At 43.0% G+C, this 11,919-nt stretch overlaps 1 protein-coding gene across 1 annotated transcript in view; it reads right to left on the bottom strand.

The window, feature by feature from the left end:
- Positions 1-2,194: 2,194 nt before the first annotated feature.
- The window catches only part of musk (muscle, skeletal, receptor tyrosine kinase), a 132,248-nt gene continuing 122,523 nt past the window's right edge, over positions 2,195-11,919 (bottom strand). Inside the window, exon 17 of the mRNA XM_052020110.1 lies at positions 2,195-3,472. Coding sequence (XP_051876070.1) covers positions 2,790-3,472 — 683 coding nt within the window. The 3' untranslated portion in view covers positions 2,195-2,789. The remainder of the gene's footprint in view (positions 3,473-11,919) is intronic.

Raw genomic sequence — 11,919 nt, 5'->3', positions numbered from 1 at the left:
ACCAATTGGTTGTTCTATTTCCTTCAAAATAGTGGCTGCTCTTTCAAAATTCAAGAGTTAGGACAGGTCTACAGGACACAGAACTCCTGACAGAAACTGCACTACATCCTGCACTAAAAGCAGGCTTATTTTTACAGCAAGGTGCTGTGAATGGAGGATTGTTACATAGTACAAATTCTCTGCATAAAATCAATCCCAGTCACTTGTGGCAACAAAATCTCTATGTATCTAATAGGGAAGTCACCCATTCTTCTCCATTTTATAGATATATGATTTTTTTCACACAAAAGGCACTCAGCAAAGTGAAACGCAAACCCAAAATAACTATTAGGATTATAACCATCACCCTAGCCCAACCCCAAAAGCCAGAAGATGTTACCTTCAGGGTTGCATGTGAGAGAGAGAAAAAAATACTTCTTAGCAAACTACCACCATAAATCAGAAATTGGCACACTGGAGCCCTGTGCTGCCTTGTATGAAGTAACCTGCCTCAGGCAATCTCTGCAATATGTCCCAAACGTGGCGACTTGTTGCAAGCTGCTCTCTGCAGATCTACTCATTAATTCTATTATAATCGTTCTACCCGTTTAAATCCAAATTCTAAGCTGTTATTGCTTTTCCCTTGTACTACCTCAATGTACTGATGTGATAAAATGATCTGTATGGATGGTATGGGAAACAAAGTTTTTCACTGTACCTCGGTAAACCAATGTACATAATAATAAACCAATGTACATTTACATGAGGCCTCTCACACTCACTCTGTGTATGGAGGTATCTATTGTGCCAATAAAGTGGTCGGCACTCAGCAATGAATGTTAAAAGCTCATCATTCAATGAATAACTGACTCATTTTACAGAGCTTGTTTCATACAGAGGTTGCTGGTTGGGCTGGAGTTGGGATTCTTCCTCTACCACCAACTATACAATCTCTAGAGAACGTCTGGACATTTACCCAAACACACTGCTCTATAACAGGCGGTGTGCCTGTGGGATCATGGTGCAAGTCGAGCTTTCATGCTAATTGCACTACTCAGTCGCAGCACAAACAAATACAGCTATTCACAAGTGGAATCAATGGGAGCGGTTAAGTTGTAGAGGCTCTTTTTTCCTGACTCTCTGCAAGCCTTGGTTCCCTTTTGTGTTGACAACACCTCATTGTTAAATGAAGGGCAAACGATTTCCATACGATTTCTTTTCATTTTCTTAAACACAGTGCTGTTGTAGAGAAGGTGAAGTTTAATTGCTGCTGTGTTGTTTGTGCTCTATGCTTATTCCTTCTATATAAAAAGCTCTGTTTATTGATGCAGATGTCCGGTCTTAGTGACCTACAAGGCACTCCTGTGACCCATTACTCAATCGGACTGGTATCTCTAAGTCACGAGTGGTTGTAGAGGATCTGCAGCTGCTGTGGGTGACCAACAGAGCAAAAGAAGCCTTAAAAACAATTTCCTTGAGAAACATTGGAGCATGGTGGCAAAATGGTTGCCTTCACAGGTTAGTAATTCAGCGATCTGGATTACTGATACAGGAGTTCAAAACCCACTGCGGGGTCCTTAAATTCCATTCATTATTAAAAATCTAATTTCACTTTTGGTAATTTTCAAATTACTTGTGTCCTTCTTTAGGAATGAAATTCTGGTCTAGTCAATACATGCCTCCAGACCAACATTAATACAGCCAACTTTGAACAGCTGGTTGGTTCAAAGGTAATGAGGGATGGGCAATAAATGCTGGCAACATCCCATGTAAGGATAACAGACAATTAACAAAATTACTTTGTCCAATAACCTGGACTAAAATGGCTTCATTCTTCAACTCCCTGACACTTGGGTCTGGTTGAAGTGTTCAAAATAGTACCTCATTACCCATTATTCTTTGGATAATATCACATGGACTAGGAGCTCTTCACTGAGTTTTTCCTGTCTATTGTATCATTTTCGTTCTTTCCGGAACTTAAGCCGGTGTTTAAACATCTGACACAACTGTTTAGCCAGTAAAAAATAATTAACACAAGTTTAACAGCTTGATACTGGATATGGATTGGGGCAGTCGTGTCTCTGAAAAGTGGCCCAAGTTTTTACCATATGTTGCAGTTGAAATTCACCTGCACAATTACTTTTCCTGTAATATTTATTTTTGAATAAAAATACCAATGATTTAAAAAAGCGTCTATGGTTAATAATGACAAGGTTTCCACTTGGTGATAAATTCAGCCTTGGTAACAGAATCTGACAATACAGGAGACCATTCAGCCCATCGTGGCTGTGACAGCTTTGAAAGAGCTCACTTCTCCTTCGCCAGAACCCAAGTGATGTCCTGTCTTGTACATTTCTAACTCCCTTTTGAAAGTCCCTTTCAAGTTGGTTGGAACAACCTGCTGCCCAAACAAATTCACAGTTTTAGCCCCTGATCTTTCTTTTGCCAAGTATTTTAAATTAGGGTCCTCTGATTACCAAGTGTACCGTCACTGGGGACAGTTCTCCCTTCCTTCGTTATTGAAGCCCCTCATAAAATGTCATCATAGATAATTAAATGGAAGTCCTACAATAATCGCGAAACAGGTTCAAGAACCAAGAATGGGAGGGACGGTATCTGTAAAATGCAGCTTGAACTTGAGTGTCTCAGACTACAGTGTGGGGCCCGAACTGGCGAAATGGAGACTGCGGGGTCAGAGTATTTGAGTGTCTGGTTGGCATTGGTGTGTACTCCCGCTGTCCAAAGTCAGGGCAGCTGCCACAACCCTCGCCAACCTCGCGGGGAAGGCCAGTACAGAGGCAGGGGGCGAATCAGACCGGGAGTGCGGCTGCCATCCTCTCATGCATGCGCTCCAGGATGCGATGGATGCTGGCGAAACTCGGTCTGTCCGAGGGCATGTTACTCCAGCAGAGGCGCATCAAGTTGTACAGCTCCGGTGGGCAGTTCTCGGGGCAGGACAGGATGTTCCCGTCTCGGACGTAGTAAATCACCTCCTCGTGGGCCATCCCATAGTATGGCTGCATGCCGGATGAGAAGATTTCCCAAAGGACCACGCCGTAGGCCCAGACGTCGGATTCAGTGGTGTAACGGTTGAAGAATATGGATTCGGGAGGCATCCACCTGATAGGGATGGCGTCATTCTCATTGGCCTTGTAATAGTCCGCAGAGTAGATGTTCCTGGAGAGACCGAAGTCGGCAATCTTCACCACCAGGTTCTCCCCAACCAGGCAGTTACGGGTGGCCAGGTCCCGGTGAACAAACTTGCGCTCCGACAGGTAGGTCATGCCCGCTGAGATCTGCTTAGCGATGTTCAGCTGGTCGGCACAGCTGAGGGGCGTCAGGTCCCTGCCCGCGGCCGCGCTCCACTCGGCGAAGCTGGCGCGGCCCCGGGCGCGGGCGGTGACGGGCGACCGCCTCCTCAGGTACTCGTTCAGGTCGCCGTGCGCCATGTACTCGAACAGCAGGCACATGGGCTTTCCAACCGCGCACACTCCTGTGGGGAGAGAGAGCAAGAAATGCCGCTCAGACATAACAGTAGCACCAACTAACGCCCATCTTTGTGAGTTTAACAGCATCTGCGGAAAAATAGCTTCAGGTCGAAGACCCTGGACTAGAAATGAAAAAAAAAGAAAACAAGTTAATTTTAAGTAGAGGGGATGGATAGGAATTAGGAAACATTTCTGATGGAGTGTGGTCGGGGATGATTCGGTTGTTTACAGCAGGTTAACAGGTTAATGAGGGCAGTTCGATTGAGAAATTGTCTAGGGTTTAAGAAGAGAGATGGCCTCGTTGAAACATGCACAGTTCTTACCTGGTAGATGCCTGGGGTGTCTAGGACCAGTGGTTGCAATTTCAAAATGGAGGGTTGGTCACTCAGAACTGAGGTGAGAAGTAATTTCTTCATCCAGAGCATGGTGAATCTTTGGAATTGTCTACCCAACGGGGTTAGTTGCTGGGTATATTTCAGGACAGAGAATGATGGACTTTTGGGTACTAATAAGGAATCAAGGGGTTATTATGGGGAAAGTGGCGCTGAGGTAAAAGAATATCCATCCTTTATTGAATGGTGGAACAGGTATGACGGGCTGAATGGCCTACTCCTTTTTTTAATTTCTTAATGTTTTTAGCCCTTCAATCCTCCTAGATTCTTCAGGACCAGCTGATGGATAGCAGAGGGGTCAGGAGAAAGATGCTGTAGCAGAGCCTGGTGACTTCAGCACTGAGTGGGAAGGTGACTTCCACATCTTTGGGCAACATCACCAAAGGACAACAGGTAGGTGAGGAAGAGGAGGTGCCAGGAAATACCCAGCAGGCCAGGCTGTGCTAATGGAGAGAGAAAAGCCAAGCCAATACAACAGATGGATGATAGATAGAGAAACTGAGTTACCTGAAGTTACAGAATTCAACATTGTAAAACTTGTCTTTTTCAATGAGATGACCTCTCTACCACCATCATTTCATAGCTTTTGTTCATGTTGTTTCTCTGTTATGGTCCCCATTTAACCATTCTGTCTATAACTTATCCCCACAGTAACCCTATCAGAGATATTCCCTGCTTTTCTATCATTCCTTCCCCATCCTCTCTGCAATTTATTTTCTCTCTTTCCCAGTTCTGATGAAGGGTCTACAATCTGAAACATTGACTCTGTTTCTCTCTCCTCAGGTGCTGCCTGACCTGCTGAGTGTTTCCACCATTTGCTGCTTTTATTTCAGACTTCAAGCTTCTGCAGTTTCTTTTAAAATTTGTATTCCCTGGAATTTAGGTTATGGGGCAATTTGAATGAAGCTTTCCAGATGCTAAGGAGGCCTGATTAGATGGATGAAGTGAAATTTAAGAGGCTTGACAGGCTAGATGCAGGGAGCATATTTCTCTTGGCTGAGGAGTCTAGGACTAGGAGGCATAGTTCCAGAATAAGTGGTAGAACATTTAGGACTGAGCTGAGGAGAATATTTTTTCACTCAGAGGGTGGTGGATGTTTGAAATTCTTTATTTCAGAGACTTGTGGAAGCTGAGTTGTTATGTTCATTCAAAACTGAGTTTGACACAATTTTGGACATTGACAGAATTAGAGGGATATGGGGATAATGGCACTGACATAGAAAATCAGCCCTGATCTTCAAGAGGTGGTGCCTCAAGAAGGCGACATCTATCACTAAGGACCCACACCATCCAGGACAAGCGCTCTTCTTGTTACTACCATTAGGGAAGAGGTACAGGAGCCTGAAGACCCACACTCAACGATTTACGAACACCTTCATCCGCTCTGCCATCAGATTTCTGAGTAGTCCATGAGCACTACTTTGTTATTCCTTTTTTTTGCACTGCTTATTTATTTTGTAATTTATAGTAATTTTATATCTTTGCACTGTACCGCTGCCACAAAACAACACATTTCACGTCATATAAGTCAGTGATAATAAGCATGATTCTGATTCTGAATGGCTGGACAAGCTTGAAGGTATGGATGACCTAATTCTTTAGTTTTCAAGCCATTAAACTATTTCTGCAGGTTGGGAGGCCCAAGATCAGGGAGTGTCATCTAACATTCTGAACCAGGCCTTTCAGGAGTGAATTTGGGTTACATTCTGGACACATTGGTAATGATATTAAATCAATTAGATCTGTGATTAAGCACATTGTTTTAAGGGATATTTAAGGCAGGGATAAGCACAGTGACCTCACTGAATGGTGAGGTAGGCTTGAAATGCTGTTATTAACCACTTGTATGATCACCAATTCTTAAACTGCTTGCTACAGTTGAGACACAAGAGACTGCAGATACTGGAATCTGGAGCAAAAAACAAACTTCTGGAGGAACACAGCGGGTCAGGCAGCAACTGTGGAGGGAAATGGACGCTCGACATTTTGGCTTGAAATGAAAGATCTTGACTCAAAACCTCCACTATTTTCCTCCACAGCTGCTGCCTGACCCACTGAGTTCCTCCAGCAGTTTGTTTTTTGCCTGTTACAGTTGTAAATGCTCCAATTGTTTTCATACAGTAAAAGGACAAAGTCAGTGACAGGTTCATGATGGAGTAGGTTTAACAAGGTTGAAGGTCAACTGATAGCTAGTGCTGAGGTCAGGGAATAACCACACCAATTACATTTAAAAGTTCATGATAAACAGTTAACTCATCCAATAAAAAGAAACAACCAGAGATGGAATAGCTATGGAGACAATGCTGTCCCCCCCGTGGTTATGCATCAAGAACAACAATTTATTTATATAGCACCTTTAATGTGGCATTTTCATGAATAAATGTTAAAATAAAGAAGGTCTTAAAGGGAGAGAGAGGGCCAATGAGAAGGAGGATAGGTTTATGGGGGTATTTCCAGGGCAGACTGATGATACGTGAACGGGTTATGAGTTCTGATGATAGGTCATCAACGTGAAAGTCAACTCTCTTTCTCTCTCCACAGGTGCTGCCTGACCTGCTGAGTGTTTTCAGCCTATTTTATATTCATATACAGTTTTTCCCTCTTGTGGGATATAGGTGTCACTGGCAAGGCCAGGATTTAATGCCTGTCCCTAACTGTCCTGGAGAAGGTGGATGGAAATCATGGTCATTCGACTCTAAGTTGGGTGGGGGAGTGGGGGAGGAAAGAGGGAAACAGAGGCTGTGGTTGATTTGCAGCAGAGGCCTTGAATCCCAACATTCCTATTTATTCCTCTGTGATTCCACCTTATTTAGGATGTTGTTGTGGAGGAAAATCTGAAATAGTGAACAGGTTTTGCAGCAGAAGTTTCCCAAGGCTTGAGAGCTGGAAGTGGATCTATTGCCCTTGTAAAAATAAGAAAGGTTTTCATTTATCTATTAGCCCTCACAGCCTCAGGACATTCCAGAATACTTTTCAGGCATTGAAGAACAATAGATATTGTTGACAAAGAGAAACTTGGCATTCAACTTGTGCACAACAAGTTTCTATAAACCTCAACTAAATAAATGATTTGATTGTTTATTTCAGTTGTGTTTATTAAAGGATGAATATTTACCAAAGTACATGGAAAATTCCATAGCCCTTCTCAGAAACAGGGCCATGGGATCTTTTATGAGCTGCAGAGAAGGAAAGTACAGAGTCTACTGCAGTGGGAGCAGCAACCTAGATTGTGGGTTCAGATCTCAAACCCACATCTTTCTGCCTCTTAGTCAGCGTGTTCGCACCAAGCCTCAGATGACATCAAATAGAATCACTATCACAACTTTTAATGGGCATTTAGTGTTGGTTCTGGCAACTCTCATCTTTGAACTTATGATGCAAGTTCTGTGGATTGACAACAAGATTCTAGACTGGCACTATGGGAGTGCTGCACTGTTGGGATTCATCTTTTGAAAAAGATGTTAAACTGATGTCCCATCTGCACTCTCAGGTGAATGTAAAGATTCCTGTGACATTTTCTTGAATAAAGAGCAGAGAAATGATCTCCAATGTCTTGACTAATATTTAACATAACATACATGGATTATCTAGTCATTATCACGTTTTGCTGTGCACACGTAGGCTGCCATGTTCCCTTTGAATCAAAAGTGACAATACCTCCAAAGAAAATCAAAAATACTACAGATGCTGGAAATCTGAAATAAAAAGAAACAGATAATGCTGGAAACGCTCAGCAGGTCAGGCAGCATCCATGAAAAGAGAAACAGAATTAACATTTCACATTGGAGACCCTTTGATCTGAAATGTTAATTCTGTTTCCCTTTCCACAGGTGCTGTCAGACCCACTGAGTGTTTCCTGCATTGTTGATTTTAATTACATTTTAAAAGAACCTCATTACCTGAAAGGCTCTTAGAAACAAGATGAAAAGTGCTATAGAAATGCTCATCTTCCCTTTATATTTAATCTCAGAGAGCTATTTAATACCAGTTTTCACTCTATTACATTCCTACTGCAATTCCTGAGGAAATTATTTTGTTGGACCATAACTAGAACCTTGGAACCTGAGTTCTACACAACTCTATTGATAAATAAAGATGAACATTTGGGCATCATTTGTCTTTATGGAAATCTTGCTGATAAGACTTTAACAACCAGTTGTTAAGAGGAAAAGGAAGGCACTGTTCCCTTTAGAGGCTTGTTCCGGTTTCCTGGATGTAAAGTGATGTGATTGTATTTACTTGTGTCTGTAATCAAGGGATTATCTCCTCAGATGGCTGCACTGATCACCATATGTTGTTTTAAATTTGCTCGGCAGTGAGTCACAGTCACCACTGGAACAGAATCCTTGGAGACCAATTGTCCATTTTTGTGATAATGGACAGCAAGCAGCTGCAATTTCCTCTAATCGCACAAACCTGACAATTTAGAACTATTTGTGACGGCTTCCATTTTATTCAGTTACCCCGTTCTTTGCTGAGGGACCCAAATTAACCTGGCATCTCCCAGCATTGAAGACTAATTTCCAGTGTGCAGCTTTGAGATATGTTATTATTAAATCCACTGCTAACACCATTACAGGCAAATCCTTCTGGGTTATAGTGAACACTAGCTTATTAAGAAGAAAGATTATTCTCCTCAACTCTTCCCTTCAAATTTTACTGGAGATAAACACACAGGTTGCCCATGAAAGGTTCAGCATTGGTAAGCTCCATTTCAGGATATTTTCAGTTTTACCCTCTGTTTGGGAAGAGTAACCTAGGTCATCAGAACCTGGAAGTTACACCCCAAGATTATTAGGCCCAAAATAGATCTCATGAACTGAATGCAGTTTAATTTCAGACAGAGCACCTGTGACATTGACAGAGCAGCTGCTGGCGAAGAGGTGAATTGTAGGAATTCTTTTCAGATGTCATGCTCTATTGCATCACTTCTTTGCCTTCAGTAACATCTTTCATTTCTACAACACTTCTAATGTGGTAAAATGTTCCCATGTGTTGAAGGGGAGTCTTATCAAATAATGGTGGGGGATCAGGCTACATGAAGAGATATTGGGGCAAATAACTGCTAGCTAGGGCAAAGAGTTAGATTTAAAGGAGGAGCAAGAGGTGGAGAGGAGCAAGCGTCTGCAGGAAGGGAGTTTCAGAAATTGGGGCCTTGGAAGTGGAGGACTGCCCATCAGTGATGGAATATTTACATTCAGGGATAATGGAAGGCCTGAATTTAAAGGACACAGTTGTCGGAGGAGATTACAGAGATCAGGAAAGGCAAAACCATGAGGCAGATTTGAAAACAAAGAAAGGAATGCAAAATTGAACCACTGCTTGAGCAGGAGTTAGCATAGATCACCAAGCACAGAGGTGGTGGGTGAAGGGGATGATACAAGTTTTGCATAACCTCAGGATCATGGATAGCAGAGTCTGGTTGATGAGTTGTTAGCTCTGGAGGAATCAAGGGGATGGAAGAGGGTTTGAACAGCAGATGAGTCATAGAATTGTACAGCACAGAAACGGACCATTCGGCCCAACTCATGCCTACCATGATGGCTATCTACACTAATCCCATTTACCTCTGGCCTATCCAAGTACCTGTCCAAATGCCTTTTAAACATTATAATTGTACCTGCCTCTACCACTACCTCTGGTAGCTCAGTCCATATCACCACCACCATCTGTGTGAATAACTTGCCTCTCAGATTTCCTGTAAGTTTCTCTCCTCTCACCTTAAATTTATACCCTCTAGATTAAGACTCCTCCACCCTAGGAAAAAGACTGTGACTATCTACCCTGTCTATATCCCTCATAATTTTATAAGCCTCTATAAGTTCACCCCTCAGCCTCCTACTTTCCAGTGAGAATAGTCCCAAACTATCCAATCTCTCCTTATCAGCAAAGTCCTCCATTCCAGGCAACATCCCTGTGAATCTCTTCTACACTCTTCCTAAAGCTACCACATCCTTCCTTCCAGAGTTGTACACAATACTTCAAGTGCGGCTGAGCTAAAGTTTTGTACAGGCGAGGCAAGGTGGAGTCGGGGATGCTATGGATATGTGGTCAAAACATCATCTCTGGGTTCAATACCACACCCAGATTGTAAGTAGTTTGCCTGATCTGCAGGTAGCTGGAAGGGGAGGAAGAGGAGTTGTCTAGAGAAATATTTTTGTGATGGGAACCAAAAACAACATTCCCAATATGTTTCTCAAGTGGACATAACAGTTACTATTGTCAAAGTTTCAAAGGAGAGCAGATAAATTCTCCCTTGTTTCCTGGAGCCCAACATTTATCCCTCAATGAACATCACTAGAAACCAGTTATCTGGTTGTTTTCAGGACAGATTGTCTTCCAAATTTCCTTTGTTCAGCACTTCAAAAAAAACACTGTCCTGAGCTTGTGAAAGAGGCTATATGAATGGAACCTCTTTCCTAATGCATACAGAAGCAAGAAAGAGGCACCCATACTTACTAATCTATGGATTCCCAATTTAAAAGAATGTGGTGGGAATTTGCTGCACTTATCCCAACTTGGACCAAACCCCACTCAACCATCACCTTATGCTTGCAGTCCATACTCAACAGCATCTAGATCTTAAACTTATCAATCCATGTACTCAAATCCCGTCATGGTCTCAGTTCTGCTGGAATAGATGTGACACCACACGTTTCAAGTCCACTATGTTAGGGTTCTTGAGTAGATTAATTGGTCATTTAGTCTGTTTTAGGCAGTTCCTCACAGCCAAGCAAGTGTAGGTAACTGTGCCACAGGTGGAGCTGATGGGTGGGTGGGTGGTCAGTGTGGATTGTTGTGCACCCTTTGCACTTGTCCTGTATGTGCACCCATTGAAGAGATCAGAGGTGTTGAGTGCTCTCCTGAATCCCTTTCCACCAGATTGGGTGGTTTTGGGCCAAGGATTCCTGTGTTGAGGAAGTTACATTTTTGTCAGGGAGGCCTTTGGTAATGTTCTTCTGGAAATCTCTCGCCGTGACAGAGTACCCACTTCAGAAATTTGACAATGTAGCCTGCCAACTGGAGCTGGTTGAGAGCAACAAGTACCCTGTGAAAGTCCATAATAATGGTTCACCTGTCCTGCCATTGGGTATGGAGAAGTTTGTGGAGGGAGTGTTCGTGATATCCTCCAGTGCTTTGAGTGACCTGCTGTGGTACATCCATGTCTCCTTTGCATTCAAGGGTATAGAGATTCACTCTCAGTAGATCATGCGCTTAGTGGTAGGATATGAGGACTGAGACATTTCATTGACCAAAGGGTGTGGCTGGCACACTGGAGATGGTGAATTTTGTCGTGGTCTGACAGGTAGCTCCCAGGGTATGGAAAATGATCCATTTTGACCAAGGTCTTGTCATGGATATTAATTGCCAGGGGATGGTTTAAAGTTGCTGGGCAGGTTGACAAAGGGCCTTTGTCTTCTGGATACTATATATATATCCCAATTTCTTCAATGCTTTGCTAAAGGAACCAATAATAGTTTGATCTCTGAGTGGGCTCATATGCAAGTGTTGTCTCTATACTTCAGCATAGGGAGTGAGGTTGGAATGACCTTAGTTCTGCAGTGGAAGAGAGGTTGAACAGTCTTCTGTTCAATGAAGGCACAAGAGACTGCGGATGCTGGAATCTGGAGCAATAAACAATCATGACCCGAAACGTTGACTTTTTTCCAAACTACCTGTCTCCACCTTGTGCCCACCCCACCTCCCCTCTTTTGTCCACCTGTCACTTTTCAATGTTCACCCCTATTTGTTGGGCTTCCCCTTTAACTATCTTCAGTCCTGAAGAAGAGTCCTGACCAGAAACATTGATCCACTGCCAGGAGAAATCCAAACACAAACTGAAGGAACAACACCTCATTTTCCATCTTGGGACCTTAGAGCCTAACGGGATGAACATACAATTCTCCCACTTTAAGTAAACCACCACCCCCCACCTTGCCTCTTCTTTTCTTCCCTTTCCTAGCCTATCTCTCTTTATTCTCCTTGCCATTTTTTCTCTCTTTTATTTCTCTCTCCTTTTCCTCTCTCCCCTCCCCCCATGCTGTCTGCCTCCTTACTTT

The sequence above is a fragment of the Pristis pectinata genome, chromosome 7 (genome assembly GCF_009764475.1).
Source record: "Pristis pectinata isolate sPriPec2 chromosome 7, sPriPec2.1.pri, whole genome shotgun sequence".
Lineage (NCBI taxonomy): Eukaryota > Metazoa > Chordata > Chondrichthyes > Rhinopristiformes > Pristidae > Pristis > Pristis pectinata.
The sequence above is the reverse complement of the archived record's forward strand: the minus strand, read 5'-3'. Positions and strand labels throughout refer to the sequence as shown.